The sequence below is a fragment of the Aythya marila genome, assembly GCF_965140915.1.
Source record: "Aythya marila genome assembly, chromosome: Z".
In the NCBI taxonomy this organism is placed as follows: domain Eukaryota; kingdom Metazoa; phylum Chordata; class Aves; order Anseriformes; family Anatidae; genus Aythya; species Aythya marila.
In genome coordinates, this window is record NC_139080.1 from 87,387,720 (window position 1) to 87,404,128 (window position 16,409).

Sequence of the window (16,409 nt, forward strand, 5' to 3'; positions counted from 1 at the left end):
TGTCCTGAAAAAGCAATGCAGCCAAGCCCCACAGATCAGTTGTTAATTAGCCCGCCAGGCCCAAATAAATAATGTCTGCTTTTGGAACTGACTGATGTCTGGTTTGGTCCCAGCAGCAGTCCTCTGGGAGGTGCTTTTCTAGTTTGGGTTCATGTAAAACCCCAAGAAATCATTTCTCACTCCAGGCACCTCCTGGAGAGCCACAGCTTCTCCCTCAAGCCCCCAGCTTGTTGCTGGGCCAGGACAGTGACCCAGCCATTCTGCTGACATCTTGCAAGGAGCTGTCAGATCTCTGCATGCCTGTATTCTCTGGAGAGATGTAAGCTCTGTCAGGGGTGACCTGTATTTCGAAGGACATCACCTTTCCATCCTGAAAGCCTGTGATTGTTTTTGCCCTGCACTGACATGCCCTCCTAAGACCCCATCAATCTCCTGGTGTACTCAGGTGGATGACATTTCCACCTCTTTAGGTGGACCAACAAACTGCAGAGGTAGAGGCAGAAAAGTACAAACAGTGCTCTGAGAAGGTATTGCAGTGGCAGGGTTTCTACTGATGAGGTAGGATAGATGTGCTAGCTGCTGAGGCAAATCCCTGTGTGCCTGCACAGGAGGAAAGGAAAGCTGGCCCCAGAGCTGGCTGGGAGGTACTGGTGCCCTGGCTGCCCCAGCAGCAGCCCTGCCATCCACCAGCAAAGCAGAGGAGGATGTGGCTGTGCTCTCTCTCATTTCAACTCTCAGAAAGGTTTTGCAGAGCTCTTCAGAGCTTCCCTGAGGTACATTCTTCTGCAGGTCTGGCTGACACAGAGCAGATGGTAAAAACAGGATTTACAGATCAGGTGCTCAGGTAACAGGAAAGACGCCAGGTCAGGCATGTGTATTTTTATACACACACACACACACACACAGATGTGATATGTCTATGAAAAACAGAAACTGGGAATTTCTGTCCAGTTTGTCTGATGGGATAAGAAGAAGAAGAAAATCTTAGGTTGAATGGAATCCCATGTAAAACTGAGGAGGGGAGCCTCTGCCTACGGCTGTGGCTCATCCTTGGGCCAGGCAACAATAGGATCTCAAGGATTGCTGAGCTGCGTGGTATGGCCTGAGGGTCAGCACTGGTAAATAAGTGGCTTTGGGATTCACAGTGGGGCTGCAACAGCCCATGGGGAGTTGTTTCTCCTACAGGTCTGTATACAGAACTGCCCAAAATTTCTGCACTGTGAGACCTGGATCAGCCATACCAAGAGGACATAGATATTTCAGTAGAACCAAGGCTGGTCCAAAACCTATGATTTTTGGAATTAAGACAGGCAAAATGCCATTTTCAAAACTCTTCAACTCTAACACCTTTATATTTTTGTACATATATATATATATGTATGTATCTTTTTCATTCTCTGTGTATTTGTTCATTGATATATATTCATGCCACTTCTGGTTAAAAAAGATCTGGCCAAAATGTTCTTATTTTCAGATTTCAGTGTTATCCTGAGTTCCTCCAGGAAAAAAAAAAAAAAAAATGCCCTTGTGACACAAAAGGATTTTGTCACCAAATTGTGCAATGACTTTATCCAAAGGAGCACAGATCAATCTGCAAGTGAAATACATCCTGCTGAAGCTGACCTGCAAGCAGGGAAGCACATGCTGCCTTGTTCTTGCCTGGAGCTTGTCACCACAAGCTTCTGGCATCAAGCAGTGAGCTTCTGAGACATCCTATACTGTGTCCTGGGAGCATTTGATGGCCAAGTCCCACAAGCCATTCTACCTGTGGTGGAACTGGTGGCCCAGGATGGTGGTGTCAATCCAGGGCACTTCAGAAAAGTGTTTTTGCCACCCTAGAACAATTCCAAGCCACACAGGCAAGCAACTGGTTTATACTCACTCTGTGGATTTTAGTGTAACAAGGAACACACCTTTGTTCCAGCATTATTATTATTATTATTTTTAATAAGTCCTTTCAGGGAGTGTCTTGCTCATGAGGCTGCCACTGGAGGCACTGCAGGCATTCAGATGTCTCCACTGTGCACTGAGAAGTGACTCTGGCAAGACTTGGCACCCACACCTTTCAAAGAAACCACTCCGCTGCATCCAACTGCATGAGCAGGAAAGGACAGAAGGGATCGTAAAGGTAAAAAAAACCTTGCCACCACTGCACCGCATGATTAGAACAGAGATGTCATGCTGGAGAGCATATAGTCCTGACACAAATCCTTAGGCAATGAGAAAGGGAGATAAGATGTCAGCACTAATGATAACCCAGCTCAATATAAAAAAATGAAATTTCAAGCAATTATGAAAAAAATAAAATGGCCTCTGCTGGCATAATCTGACAGCATCCTGATGGTGGGAGAAGACGTGCATCATGATAAAGGAAAATCCCACAGGTAGAGTACAGTCTTATTAGATAAGCTGATACCTCATACAACACAGATGATTTGTGCCAGAGAAAAGTACTGTAAGTCCTTGCCCTCTGAGTTTACTATAAAACTCCCATTAAGATCAGGTGGTTACACACTATGGCTTTCTTTAGGCCTCTTGTTAAAGCTTTCATCAGCACATATCTCCTAGGGCAGTGATGTAGGGGAGAAGCCCAGAGGCTGATAGATCCTTTGTTTTCCTGTCATGGGCGATGCAGTGAAGCACAGTGACCAAGTCCAGGCTTTGCCCAGTGGTCAGACCACAGCTGTCAGTCAGGATGTCCCAGTGCCTCAACCTCTGCATGTAGATTATCATCCCTTTAAACTTAAAAACTGTGGTGAGTGCATGCTGCAAATCATTCACATTTGCTAGTACACACCTGCGGAGCACCTACTGTGTAGCTGCAGAAAGCAACCCAGTTACACATTCTGGGATGTTAATCCCACTTGCCCTCTGTCCATTGATGCGTTATCTTCACTGTTTTGACACCATGTTCATTCCCAAAGGTAGTACACCTGTATTACTCGACCTTTTTATACAAGAAAGTGTCTTATTTTCTTTCCCTACCCCCTGCCCTGCACAAACCTGCTGTTTACATACCTGTGTTCATTTTATTGTCATCAAGCAGATTCAGATCAGATCTCCAACAAATTTAAATCCCACAAGATAAGGGTCTGGCTACTGCAGTTTAAAGAGCAAAGTCTGTCTTTAGCACTGGGAGAGGACTTAGTACCAATCTCTAGACGTTGGAGACCTCCCAAAGTAGTCACTGGAGACTCTGAGGTTGAAACTCCTATCCTAAACCACTACCCAATTTATCTAGCACCAAGTCTCTGCTAGTTGTGGCAATACTTTTCAATCAGTGAAACTTGGGCAGCCATCTCAGCCTATACTGTTGCTGTGTGGGTGATGTGTCAGAACTGGGGTGCTCTACAGCGGTTCTTTAAGCAAGTTAGCAGAAGCACTTACAGGGGATAAATGCTGTTCCTAGAGCTGCAAGCAGCACTGTTTGTTCCCCTCAGCCCTGTTTTGAGTTAGATGCACTCTGCTTAGACATACAGACTGGGACCCAGCTGGATCTATCACCACGGTCCTACATGCCTCCAGGGCCAGCAGAGAAAGAAGTGATGTCTGACAAGCTACATGTGAAAGAGCATAGCTTGGAAGACAGTTTTGATCAGGGAGCTTGTTGGGTGACCATAGCAAAACATAATGTGGGAGGATCCGGCACACTGTAAGCAAGAACAGAAGTCCACCAACATCTCCCATGAAAAGCATCATCACCCTAAAACGAATGGCACTGGCATAAAGCCGTGCCTCAAATCCATGCTGGGTGATGCAGTTTCCACCCCAACTTACTTCCTTAGTTTACCAGGCCCTTGGCTGATGGGTGCCAGTATTATATAGCAACACACATTATGTAACATGATGAAGACATGAAATTGTCAACATCATCACTAAATGGTGGACAGAGTTTGATGTTGTAGCTTGCTGGCCGTGGCCTCTCTCAGTGGTGCTCTGCGCTTGCAGTGCGTTGGATCCGCGTGCCCACAAGAGCATGGGGGCACAGCTCCGGCTCGGTGCCTGCCACCCGGCAACAGCATGCAGCCAGCCACCCTTCCAGGAGTGACCTTTCTTAAGGCGTTCTTGCTCTGGCGGGGGGGGGGCAGAGGGCTCATTAAAAATTATCTCTATTCTTCCTCGCGGGCTACACAATCAGGAGCAGGGATCTCCCCTGGATTTGCATCCGTACAATGCGCGCCGCACAGCAACACAGCCTCTGACATTTCCACCACCCCGGCAGCTCTTCCAGCGCCCGCTTCTCTTCAGAAAATCCCGCCCGCGCTCCTCTCAGCACCGCGCCCCCCCCGGCACGGCTCTGCGGGGGCCGGGCCCGAACCGCGGGCAGGGTCCGGGCCGCCGGGGGGCGCTGCGGGCGGCCATGAGCCGGGCCATGAGCCGGGCCATGGCGGTGTTCGTCACGCGGCGGATCCCGGCCGAGGGGCTGCGGGTGCTGGCGGAGGCCGGCGGGTGAGGGCGGCGGGCAGGGCCGGGCCGGGCAGCCCCATGGCGGGCAGCCCCATGCCCGTGGGCTCGGCGGCTGACGGCCGTGTCCCCCGCAGGTGCCGTGTCCAGCAGTGGGACTCGGAGGAGCCCGTCCCGCGGGCGCAGCTGCTGGCGGGGGTGTCGGGCAAGCAGGGGCTGCTCTGCCTGCTCTCCGACCGCATCGACCGCGAGGTGCTGGACGCCGCGGGTGGGTGCGGGGACGGGGGGCGAGGGGCAGCGAGGGGGGGCGAGGGGCGGCTCTGACCCTGGTGTCCCGCAGGGCCCAGCCTGAAAGTCATCAGCACCATGTCCGTGGGCTTCGACCACCTCGCCTTGGACGAGATTAAGAAGCGGTAACCTGCGCCCCGCTGCTAACGGGGGGGGGGGGGGGGGTCAGTGGGTGGCTGCGAAGGGTGGCGTGGAAGGGGGGAGCGAGGCAGGGAAGGGCCTCGGGGCTCAGCCCCCACCCGGAGTGGCGATCTGCATGGTACCTCGGCCTCGGGGGCGGGTTTTTGCAGGGGTCGGTGCTGGAGGGGGTTTGTGGAGCACGCTGCCCCTGTACCAGGGAAGGGCCCGGTCGGAGGGGTCTGCAGTGAAGGGGTGAGGAGTCCAAAGGGACGTCCGTCCCTGCATGGAGCCATAAATACCTGGGCAGGACTTACTTCAGCAGCTGTCCCAGCAATTTGTAGGTAGCACTGCTGCTCCTGGAGACCTGAGTCCTGTGCTTTCCTTTCAGAGGGATCCGCGTTGGATACACCCCTGATGTCCTGACTGATGCCACCGCAGAGCTCTCCGTGGCTTTGCTTCTGGCTACGTGCCGCCGGCTGCCGGAGGCCATAGAGCAGGTGAAGAAGTGAGTATTTGCAGCCCTGTGCTGGAGCAAGGGCTGGCTTTTGCAGGAGCTGGATCAAAGTGGAAAAAAAATCCCAGCGCTGGACAAATGAAATGGGGCTGAAGCCAGAGCGTCACCAAGCTAGTGGAAAATCTCGCTGGCTAGTGTGGAGTCCACTGCAGTCCTGTGATTTTTTGCAGGCATGTTATTCAAGGGCTGCAAAAGGGACACAAGTCTCTTCTGAACACCCTTATGCATGCTGTAGATAGAGGAACAGGGGTGAGAACCACTGAATCAGCTCTGAACCCCATGAGATCTGGACAGATTTCACTGCCTGGCACTTGGTCCAAGGCTCTGCTTGGTAGCATGCTAAGTTCAACCAGTTCTGAGGCATCTGCTGCATACCCAAGGCTTGAGCAGATTCGTGCAGGAGACCCCAGAGCGAGCTTGAAGCAGGAACCTCTGGCTATAAGATCATCCAGAGGGGCTAGCCTGCTGCAGTGCTTATGGTTTGTGGTGTACTTGCCACAGTGCTGGGCCAGGCTGTGTAGGCTCTCTGCTGCTGTTTTCTTAACGTTTCCACCTGACTCTCTCTGCTAGTGGTGGCTGGACAACATGGAAGCCTTTGTGGATGTGTGGCTATGGTCTGTCTAATAGTACGGTGGGCATCATAGGTCTGGGAAGAATAGGTAAGTGCATGTCATGTGCAAGATTTGTGTGCCTCTGCTGGTGGGAGGGTGCTTTTGGTTTTGTCCTGTGCTCAGTTATTTAAAATCTATTAGAACAACCAAGAGGGCCCAGTAGAGCTTCTCTGAGCAGTGATCTTGACCCATCAGGCTTAGACCTTAAAGTTTTAATTATTCACATGCATCCACTGTACCTGAATGCCACAGCAAACTGGACATTGTCCTCCTGGTTTTCACTTAAACAAATACCCTTGACAAAGTCCAGGACAATGTGCTTTTCATCTGATCAGTTGTTGACTTTGTCAGCTGCTGGCTATTTCTTTCCTCGCTTTTTGGTTTGCTCTCTAGGGTAGCTTCAGGTTTATTATCCCGTGGCTAAGAGTTCATTCCTGCTCCCTTGAGGAGCAGCAGAAGACATCTGCCACTCACCCTGCTGGGAAATGAGCCTCACAGGAGCAATCCCAACCAGGAATGTCACAGCAGCCCTTTAGCAAGACATATATTCTTTCCTTCCAGCTAAACCACATGCATGCTTGCTAACAGGTGCATAGGATGGAGCAGCAGCGAGGCTTGTGTGACCCCTGTAGCTAGGTGCTAGTCACCGTGCTGTGTGCCCCTCTGCAGGAATCAGCACAGCAGGTAAAAGATTTTCTCTCTCATTTTTAGGACAGGCGGTTGCCCGCCGTCTAAAGCCATTTGGGGTCAAGAACTTTTTGTACACTGGAAGTCGCCCAAAACCAGAGAGTGCTGCAGAGTTTCAAGCCGAGTTTGGTAAGAAATACAAATGAGATGAGAGAAACAGTGAGTCTTCAGTTGTGGGGTAGAAAGCAGCAAAGCTGGGCTGGCCTTGGGAGATGCCACCTGGAGTGGGTGAGTCATTAGGGAGCAGAGGTGTTGAGTAGGGTATTCAGTACAGCTGGGCTGAACAGGTACGAAGGCAGCAAAAGGAGCTGGCGCTGAATGTTTCTTGCATGGTAGCAATGGATGAAAGAGAGGGGAAAAAAAAGGAAGGAGTCTTCCTTTGACCCAGATGGTTTCAGATAGTAGGTTCGCTTGACGCATTTAGGCTTTAACTGACAAACCAAGATAATAGTGGGCTATGGGTTTTTTTCATTGTTTTGTCTTTATATCTGTCTGCTTATAATTGCCAGTTGGTTTCACTCTTAAAATCAAGTGAAAGGTAGCGGTGCCATGGAAGGGTACAGTGGCAGCTGATCCTGTCAGGAGCAGTGGGAAGGGTCTTGTTAACCCAGTGAGATACCTTAAAGTCCCACAATGGGGCAGAAGCGGAGGGGAGGGGAGGGGACTGACTGGAGATTATTGCTGATAGTAGATGTTGGGTGCCGGAAACAAACATGGGCTTTAACCTTCTGCTTTAAAATGAATGTCATAGTCCAACAAAGCCTAGTAGTATTTCTTAGTTAGTAAACAGGACTTCTCTGCAGGCCTGTTGGAGTCCTGAGTCTTGCATCCAGTGCTAATTTTTCAGTCCAAAGACAATACATTTCCAGTTCGTGCTTTTTCTTGCAGTCACTGCTAGTCCCTTGCATTTTTCTCTACTCAGGTCCAGGAAACTGCATGAGTTACATCTGTAGGTAATGTAGGGAGAGATTTAATGTTGATATAAACAGTCACTGCAGTATTTTGCTATCTAAACATGAAATACATTGTAGAGCCTCTTTTTGGCCAGATAACCAAAACATTGCTAGATTTCCCTGTGGATTGATTATAATGTAAAAGTGAAGCCAAACACTACGATAGTATCTGTAGGAATATATCTCTGTGTAGTTTGTTTGATGTTTGCCCATCCTTGTGTCTCTCCTGTGGAGAAAGGTTGACAACGTTTTTCCAAAGATAAACTTGCTTGCTGGTGATTCTTGTGAATTAGGAGGGTGGCTGAGAGAGCCTGGTGAAGCCTCTGACAGGAGCTGTGACCTTTGTTTCTCCACTCAGTCCCACTCACAAGGCTAGCTGAAGAGTCAGACTTTGTTGTTGTGACATGCGCGTTGACTCCTGACACCCAGGGAATGTGCAACAAGGATTTCTTCAGCAGAATGAAGAAGACCTCTGTGTTCATCAACACAAGCAGGTAATGGTATCGCAGTCTCTGGCACAGGCAGCGTGACCCTGGCACCCTGCTGATAGCTCCGGCTGCAGAGGGATCCCGTCAGTGGTGAGATGTGCTTTGTCTGGGAGTCCATGCAGGATGTGAAATCATCGTGACTGCAGCCACAGGAGTGGTTTGTCCACACTGTGGCCTGCTCCCTCCATCTCAAGGTTTCTTGGTTTCATCCAGAGTCAGGATAAGTTGCTTAGGGGGCTGCAGCCTCTCTCTCCTGACTGGGGCCCTGTGTCCAGCCCCAGAGGGGTGGATGACCCCAAGTTCTTGGTTGACCACTTGGGAGCGGTGTGAGCCCATCTCTCTGCTTTTCCCAGGGGGGCTGTGGTGAACCAGGAGGACCTGTATGATGCATTAGTCAGTGGCCAGATTGCAGCTGCAGGCCTGGATGTCACAACGCCAGAGCCGCTGCCCACTGACCACCCTCTGCTCTCCCTCAAGAACTGCGGTAAGTTGCTGTGTCTGCAGCAGGGGCTTCCCCTGTCACTCTCCTGGCCACCTGCTGCTTGGTGTGCCACCTCTGCTTAAGGCAAGGGACCTGCTAGTTGACTTCAGAAGGATTTTCCGTCTGTGCAAGCTTGAAAATGGTGAATGAGAACTGAAATGTCTTTCACAGGCAGGAAAATCATGTGTTTAATCAAATTGTAGGTAACCATTCTGTAGTGTGGGGAGCTGTTAAAGACCTTATTAATGTGATATAAAACAAGCATAAGTGGTATTTTAATACTCCAGAAAGCAGTTGAGATTGTCTTGTCTTACAATATCTTCCTGATAGATCTGCATTCAAAGAACTGAGGCGTGAGGTGAAATTCAGGAAGGGGGTTGATATGGGCAGGTGTTGGAATGTGAAACCTCTGACCATGCCCTGCGAAGTTCTGGTATTCTGTCAGCTCCTGGGCACAGAACTCTGTAAGAAAGGCTTCCTGTGCAGCTAAAAAGCTGGGTGTTGTGTCTGCCTAGAGGAGTCTGAGCCTTGGGAATGCTCCAGCAGGGCTGACCGTCTAGCCCATCTACTGTGAGTCTGGACAGAAAGGTGTTGGCTCAGCATTGTGCACAGGAGCACAGTTAATTAAGTGCCAGGTTGTTTGATGTATGTCAGGAAACCAGAGAGCCCCCAGCTGAAGAAGCCAGTAAGAGCTTGTGCTGTGGGGTGAGCAGAGGTTTCTTTGCAGGAACACCTGAAACCAGGGACAATCATTTATCACTTTTAACTTTACCAGTGCTTTCCTGAGAGCTGCCGTGCTGGGCAGGGTGATGTTTTAGTGCAGCAGCCCCCGGGCTACAGGATGTTAGTGGCCCTCAGCATTTTCCTAGGGTATCCTTGTCAGAGAAGGAGCTGACTATGCTGGGGGCTGTTTCCTGTGTCCTTTAAGCTCTTCCATGCAGCTCTGCCCCTGCAGGCACCACAGGCTAGCCAGTAGCCTGAGAGAAGTTACTGACAGCCCTTGGCATGGTCACTGGCTTCCCTTGTGCGGCCTTCAGTGGTTGCTCAGCCCTTCCCCTGTGCTTTCCTTTGGTAGCTTTCTTCTGCTTCTTCAGACAGGGAAGCACATGGATCAGATTGGTTACTGAGAGGGACTGCTCTCAGGTACAAGCAAGTTAGACTCGCTTGAAAACCAAGAGGCAGAGTTGGAACATAGAGGAAATGTTGGTTTCTGGTAACTATGGTTGTCCACAGCTTCATTGCTGTTAACTTGTCAGGGTTGTTCCTACCTGGCTGCCTCTGCTTCACCTGGGCAATTTGCCCTGCTCTGGAGCCAGCGGGCAACTCTGGAGCCAAGGTCCTCTGGCATACCTGAGTGCTTTGTTTGATCACGTTGCAACCCAAGGGTGAAACCCAGTGCCCTGCCCTCATCTGAAGGGGCAAAATCCAGTGTGATGGTGTGGGAGGCAGCAGAGTGTCCTCTGCCAAGGAGGGATGTTTTTTGGGTAAGGAAAAATCTGTTCTGTGGAGAGGAAAAAAAAAAAAAGTAGGAAGGTCAGGGTGAAAATGTAGTCTTGCCCACAGAAACAGAATTTCATAGCTGTTGCTTTGACTGTCATTTTATTAAACACCATTTTTGCTGTGTTTTGTTTAGATCCCATAGTAGGTAATGTGAGAAATGATAAAAGCAGAGAAATATTTCTGGAAATATTTTTGGTACTTCAGAGACCTTAGAATCTTGGAATAACACCAACCAAGACAAAAATAAATACCTTTTGTTCTGTTTTGTTTTTTAAGTGGAAATGAGGCTTTGATTTTGAAACTATTGACAGATTTCACCCAAAACTGCCAAATAATTTCAGCAGTTGGAAAAACACAGGATGAGGAGAGGAGGAAGTGTTGGCCTTGTTTCCACAGCAAACAGAGAACTCACGTGTGGTTCTTGATTGTGAACCAAAGGACTTACATGTCCCCACAGTTTGCATTACAACCTTCTCCCCCACCCCACCGTCTCCCTCTGAAGTCAGCTCCATGTCAAGTATTTGGGCTTCTGCACTTCCCATAGGTGTTGTGTGTTATAAAGCCAACAGAGACTGCAGTGCAGGTGTTTCCCCATACCTTGAGCAAGTACTCATACATTACTGATGTAATGGTATACTGTTAAAGCAGCATTGGCTTATTTCTTTACATTGCATAAACGGAGTGGGTTGCACTTTGTGGGTGACGGAGCGGAGAAACAGGCTGCCCAGAGAGGCTGTGAGGTCTCCTTCTTGGAGATCTCCAAAAGCTGTGTGGATGTGGTGCTGGGCACCCTGCTCCGCGTGGCCCTGATAGAGCATGGTTTGGGCCAGATGGACTCGGGTCCCTGCCAACCTCAGCTACTCTGGGATTCTGTGAACTTGGTCACACAGGTGGATAAAAATCTCTGCCATAAGGCACTGGAACTCTGCAGATTCTGTAGGAGCTGTTTGTCTGCACTGAGGAGTCTGTAAAACAAATTTTTTTCTGAACAATATTTTTGGCTTTTGCTTCAGTATGCATTGGTGGTGAGTGGAACTTCATACGGGTGTGTGGTAATGAGACCACAGTGAGGGAATTTCACTGCGTATTTCTGTGTCAAAGGAATGTTTGTTTCACATCTACCACTGACTCTGTCCATGCAGGAAGTACCAAGCCTGAATGTAGAAAGGAGGACTCACTCTTGACTGCCTGTCTTCACAAATAGCTTAGTTAGTTAGTTATCAGATGTGCTTGGCAGCCGTGTGTTTTGTGTCAGCTCCTTGCAGAGAGGCAGCTGAGGGAGGACCGTGCTTGCCCACCCCACGGGAAGATCCCTGGGAGGGCTGGGCCAAAGGAAAGCAGTATGAGGCCAGTGAGCATAAGAAATCACTCAGTAACCCTTTCTGTCCATGCAGTGATTCTGCCACACGTTGGGAGTGCCACCTATGCCACGCGGACCACCATGTCGGTGCTGGCAGCTGACAACCTGCTGGCCGGTCTGCGGGGGGAGCGCATGCCCCATGAGCTGCTGCTGTGACAGTCCACAGCCAGCCACCTCTGTGGGGTCACCGTGCAGGATGCCGCATCGCCCTCCAGCCTGGAGAAGCCTGAAAGATGGGTCTGGTGCCTCTGCTCTGCAGCTACCGTGCCAATGATGTCCATAGTGAGAGAATTGTACCCTAGCTATTAAAGAGAAGCAGTGACTGTGGTGTGTCTTTTTTACTCGGGAAGCGGATTCCTCCACACATGTTGTTGTCACGTTTGTAAAGTGGAGAAGACAACATTCTGGGTCTTTGGGTCAGTTTGAGAGGGCCAGGCAGCTCTGTGCTTGAGCTCCAAGCTCTCATCCAGAAACAGCAAAGAGAGGTTATTAGGCAATAGGCAGGGGACCACAGCTGCCATCAAGGGAGCTGCTTCCAGCTCACTGCCAAGCATGCATTAAAAGACCTAGCTAAATGAGTGCCAGTGCATGACTTTTCTGTTTTTCAGGTGTGTAAAGATGAACAAAGAAAGTCTTATATGGCTCCACTGGCACCTCCAGCTTTGCCTTTTGTATCCATCGTTAATTCTGGGCATAGCTGCAGTTCCTGATCTTTGAAGTGGGTTGTGAACCACCTTCAGTTGTCCTCCCCATTTTTTCTATTTTATTTTTTTTCAGACATGCAGTGATGCATGCTAATGCAAAGGAAAAAAGTCCAAAGTCTCAGGAAAGGCTTTGATGAGCACATTTCAGGGATTTGGATGGGGTTTGCTTTCTCCTGTAGTCTGTCCCGCTCACAGATGGGGAGTGGAATGCATCTCTACCGCTCTTCATCCTGGTAACTCTGCTCAAGCTGATGAAACAATCAGTGAGACATGCCACTTATCATGCCCTCTCTGAGGAGGGCATATCAAGATGACACTGTTCCCAAGAGAAAAAAGAAAGGTGGCTATGTCACTGTGTGACCATGGAAGGAGGAGTTTAACTTGTATTTAAACATTTTTCAAAAATGCCACTTCAAGCACGTGTGCATATTGGGTATTCACAGGGGTGTTTGTTCCTTCATTGCCAGCTGCCACCCTGGTACAGTGCCCGCTCTTTGGGCAGGAATGGGATGCAGCATGGTGCATGTAGTGTTAGGCTGCTTAGTGCAGTGCATGCTTGCCAGGGGATGGATGTTGAGCTGCTCTGCAGAGCCTCTGGAGGCACAAGCAGGTGTGTTTGTGTGACCAGTCTGGGAAAACTGCTGCTGGCCTCCCCAAAATGAGTGGCTGAGCAGATCTGCAGACCATTGGTACGAGTACAGTTCCACAAAATCATTAAAGGAGTTCAGTTTGTTAATGAATGTGCTTGCTATGCAGCCTTAGTAGTCCTCAGGGATGCTTGCAGTTGCACAGCAAAATGTAAATAAAGCCAAGTTATTCTTAGCATTTTTTGAAGTCCCTAATTCTATGGAAATGTGAGCAGAGTCAATGTTACTTTAAATGCCAGTGTGACAAACTGAATTTCTAACAGAGCTAGGTACTAGTAAAATAATGTAAAGGAGCTGCTGTGAAAGAGCATGTGTTCTGGCTTCCTGACCTGCCCTGTGCAGCTTTGAATAAAGGGACCTTTGTCCCAGGGGGATTTTTTTGGTACTGAATTACGTACATCTTAATTTTCAGGTCATTGGGATAAGGGAGAGCCTGAACAGTATTAGGCTGTATCAAGTTCCCGCTGGCTGTTTTGGGAAGAGAGCCCCAAGGGGCTTGCACCTCAAGGAGGACACAGCGCTGTGGGCTCCCGCAGCATGAAGTGCACTGGCCCGTGACCTGCCAGACTGTCTGGGGGCCATCGTCACAGCTTGTCACACGGCACGTGACTGCCAACATCCAACCTTTCATGAGCACTTTGGGCCAGTGGAGTTTCCCCACCCTCCTGCACAGCCAGCACTTACGGAGTACTTCTGAAAAGGTCACTGCACAGCAAAGGACAAAAACGCTTCTAGCATTTTTAGAATAAATGGTGAGCATTGAATGTATAGAGATGCTGCATTTTGAAGCTGCCAGCAAAGAGTGTTAAACGAGCAGAGCAGCGTCAGCTACAAAGTACAAGGTCTCCAGGTTTCTGCTGGAGCCCTACCAAGGATTTACCCCATCCCTAGTCTTGCAGTGACAGCACTGGTCACATCATCTGTGAATTACAAATTTGTCTTCCCCATCTATGAATACCTGCGTGGTGATGAAGGCAGCTCCATTTAAATTATTTTCTGGCAATACCTTTACACACACACGTATATACATGTATGTATGTAAATGTCAGGGGATGGTGAAGCCTCTGCAAGTACAGCCTGTGCTGGGGCTGAGAGGAGCGATCAGGCTTGCCTTGCCCTGCCTGGCAGCAGCGTGGCTGTTTGAGGAGCACAGGCTGGCCCTGTGGTGGCCCCATCCCCTCCTGCTCTCCTGGCACCTGCGACCACCTGGTGATAGCCCTGCCAGCAGTGGTTTCCTCAGCACCAGCACCTAGGCTGCTCTGCAGTCATCTCCATTCTGCATTTCGTCAAAAGCTGAGATGGGAGCAGCTCTGTTGGCCTTTCTGGCACAGGAAACCCCCACTTGCTCCATGGCACTACCAGTAAGTGTAACCCAGGAGCTCATGGCACTGGATGGGCCATCTTCAGCCCACAGTAAGCATGGTAAGAACTGGTGGCTTGCAGCTTGAGACAAGGTTGAGAAACTGTCCTCATCCCAAGGTGAAGCACACAGGTGCCTGAGCAGTGTGTGGGGATGTGTGCATGTGCACACCCTGTTTCCAGCCATGCAGGCTCCCCAGGCCAGTTCGTGTTGGACTCCAATACTCTGACCAGGTTCTTTTAGATGACCTAAACAGTGAACCCTCCTTGTATAATGTGGATTTTATATATTTATTTCTTTATTTTTAGGTCTTTGGTGTTTTGGGTGGGGTCACAACACACACGCAACACCCATCCAGTCTCTGGATGCTTACCATCACCATACTGGGCCTCCCCAGCCACCAGGAGGGTTGGCATCAGCTCAGGCCTGTTGCTGTCATCAAAAGCTCTGTTTTCTCGTTGTTTGGTGTTCACACACTGCAACAGGCTGAGCCAGGTGTGTGTCCCCTCGTGCTGGCCAGGGTTGCTCAAGAGGAGGTCTGAGCTCCTTTGCTGTGGTCCAGGGTGAACAGTGACACAAACAGTTAATCTGCTCTGTGTTTCTGCAAGGGCTCCCCTGTCCCCTGGTGTGGAGATCAGCTCACTATCTCTGCAAACCACCATGGTCCATCAGCACGTTGCCCTTGCCCATCACCTTCGAGCCTTTGTCTTTGCAGGGGTGTGTTGGTGGGCCCCAGCACTGGCAGCAGGAGGTGGCATGGCCTGTGCATGGGCTAAGTGTGGGCCCTGGCTTGTGCCCCCATGCTCACCACTCACACAGTACTGTAGCCTGGTAAATGACCTTGGGCTCAGTGATAGAAAGGCCCTCTTCTTCTTCAGGGAGTCTTGTTTTATATAGTCCCACCTAATGCAACTCTTCAGCAACACAGCTGTGTGAAAACCCTTCCGTTCCAACCCTGCTGCTGGTCCCTGGCCCTGTGTTGTCCTCCAGCTGGATCAGCATTTGTCCCGTGTGCCTCATGGGCATCCTCTGGCCAGCTCTGTCCCTGCCTGCACCTCAGCTGTGCCGGTACAAAACCCTGCTCCCACACTGCCCACCACCTCTCCTGCTGTGGCATTGCATGGCTGCACAGAGCTGCCAGCAAGTGCCTCGCACCAGAGGAGGAAACAGCCTTCCTCCTACTGCCCAAAGGCACCAGCCATGCTGCAGGACCAGACAAGAGGAACTCCTGTCTGCAAGAAACATGCTGAAAAAGACTGTACATGTAGCAGAAAGCCTTGACTGCCAGAAGGAGGTGTTGCAAGTGCTTTTCTGAAATCACACGCCAGGGAGAGGGAGAAGGGGTGGCAATGTGGAAGAGGAACGCTGCATGCTTGCAGCTCAAGCACGCGTTTGCAAGGCTCCTGGATAGTGCTGCCAACAGCTGAGGTACAGTTTGGTGCTCCCAGTGCCTGCCAGTCTCAGGAGGGGGAAGAGCTGCATGCACCCCTGACAGGCGGTTGCCATCACAGCCCTGCCAGAGCCCCTTGCGCACTGTGATGAGCTGCCAGCTCCACTGCATGGGCTTTTCCCCAGGGCAAGAGAGGAGGGTAAAACATGAGGGGTGCAGCGAGGACATGCTGTAGGCACCAGCAAGAGCCTGGAGCCATGCTGGAACGGTGGTGCTCTGTCCAGTGGCGCTCTGTCTGGGTGTATAATGAGGCTTGGAGGAAAAGTCCAGGATGGGAACAAACCGTAATGTGCCCCAACTGCTCAATTTACTTTTTGTTATTGTTCAGCCCTGGAAGGATTCTGGCAAGGGTGAATAAAAGTTCTCAAGTCTGTATCTCTGAAAGCAGCAGTGTGCTGTTTTCTCCTACTTTCATCCTGTATAAAAGCAGAGCAGGGTGCTGTATAATAATGCAGAACATTTCTTGAGAATGAGAAAGGAGGTGAGAAAGGCAGCTGGCAGTGTGCTAAGCCTGTCTGTTGTGAGGTGCAAGCTAAAACAAAACAAAACAAAACAGAACAAAACAAAACCAAAAAAAAAAAAAAAAAAAAAAAAAACCCACACACGAGAAAGAAAAGCCTGTGCTTGGAAATTCTTTTAAGTTCACCTCGTGTGTCCTGTACTGCTTGTTCTGTCCTACGGAAAGCATTCTCCATGCTGAATTCTGTGCTTAATTTTCCCTTGATGCTTAATGAACCATACTCTGATAGCAATAAAAGCTATAGGAAGGTATTCATTAATTAGTTATCAATGCTGGCTAAAGAAAGACCTGTACTTCATGCCTCAGAGGGTATCTGACATAT

At 49.9% G+C, this 16,409-nt stretch overlaps 1 protein-coding gene across 1 annotated transcript; it reads left to right on the plus strand.

The window, feature by feature from the left end:
- The first annotated feature begins 4,340 nt into the window (after nt 1-4,340).
- On the plus strand, nt 4,341-11,729 carry GRHPR (glyoxylate and hydroxypyruvate reductase). The gene is made up of 9 exons (XM_082784418.1): nt 4,341-4,449; nt 4,542-4,672; nt 4,745-4,817; nt 5,201-5,317; nt 5,897-5,985; nt 6,649-6,753; nt 7,936-8,071; nt 8,419-8,549; nt 11,441-11,729. The coding sequence occupies exons 1-9, from the start codon at nt 4,361-4,363 to the stop codon at nt 11,560-11,562; spliced, it is 993 nt and encodes a 330-aa protein (XP_082640544.1). The 5' UTR covers nt 4,341-4,360; the 3' UTR covers nt 11,563-11,729.
- Nucleotides 11,730-16,409: the final 4,680 nt, after the last annotated feature.

What these genes read in the sequence shown, in the direction of transcription:
- GRHPR (XM_082784418.1), top strand. Translation starts at nt 4,361, where the DNA reads ATGAGCCGGGCCATGAGCCGGGCCATGGCGGTGTTCGTCACGCGGCGG. An exon ending in CATAGGTCTGGGAAGAATAG is followed by an intron (nt 5,986 to 6,648) that starts GTAAGTGCATGT and finishes TCTCATTTTTAG; the next exon opens with GACAGGCGGTTGCCCGCCGT. An exon ending in GCTCTCCCTCAAGAACTGCG is followed by an intron (nt 8,550 to 11,440) that starts GTAAGTTGCTGT and finishes CTGTCCATGCAG; the next exon opens with TGATTCTGCCACACGTTGGG.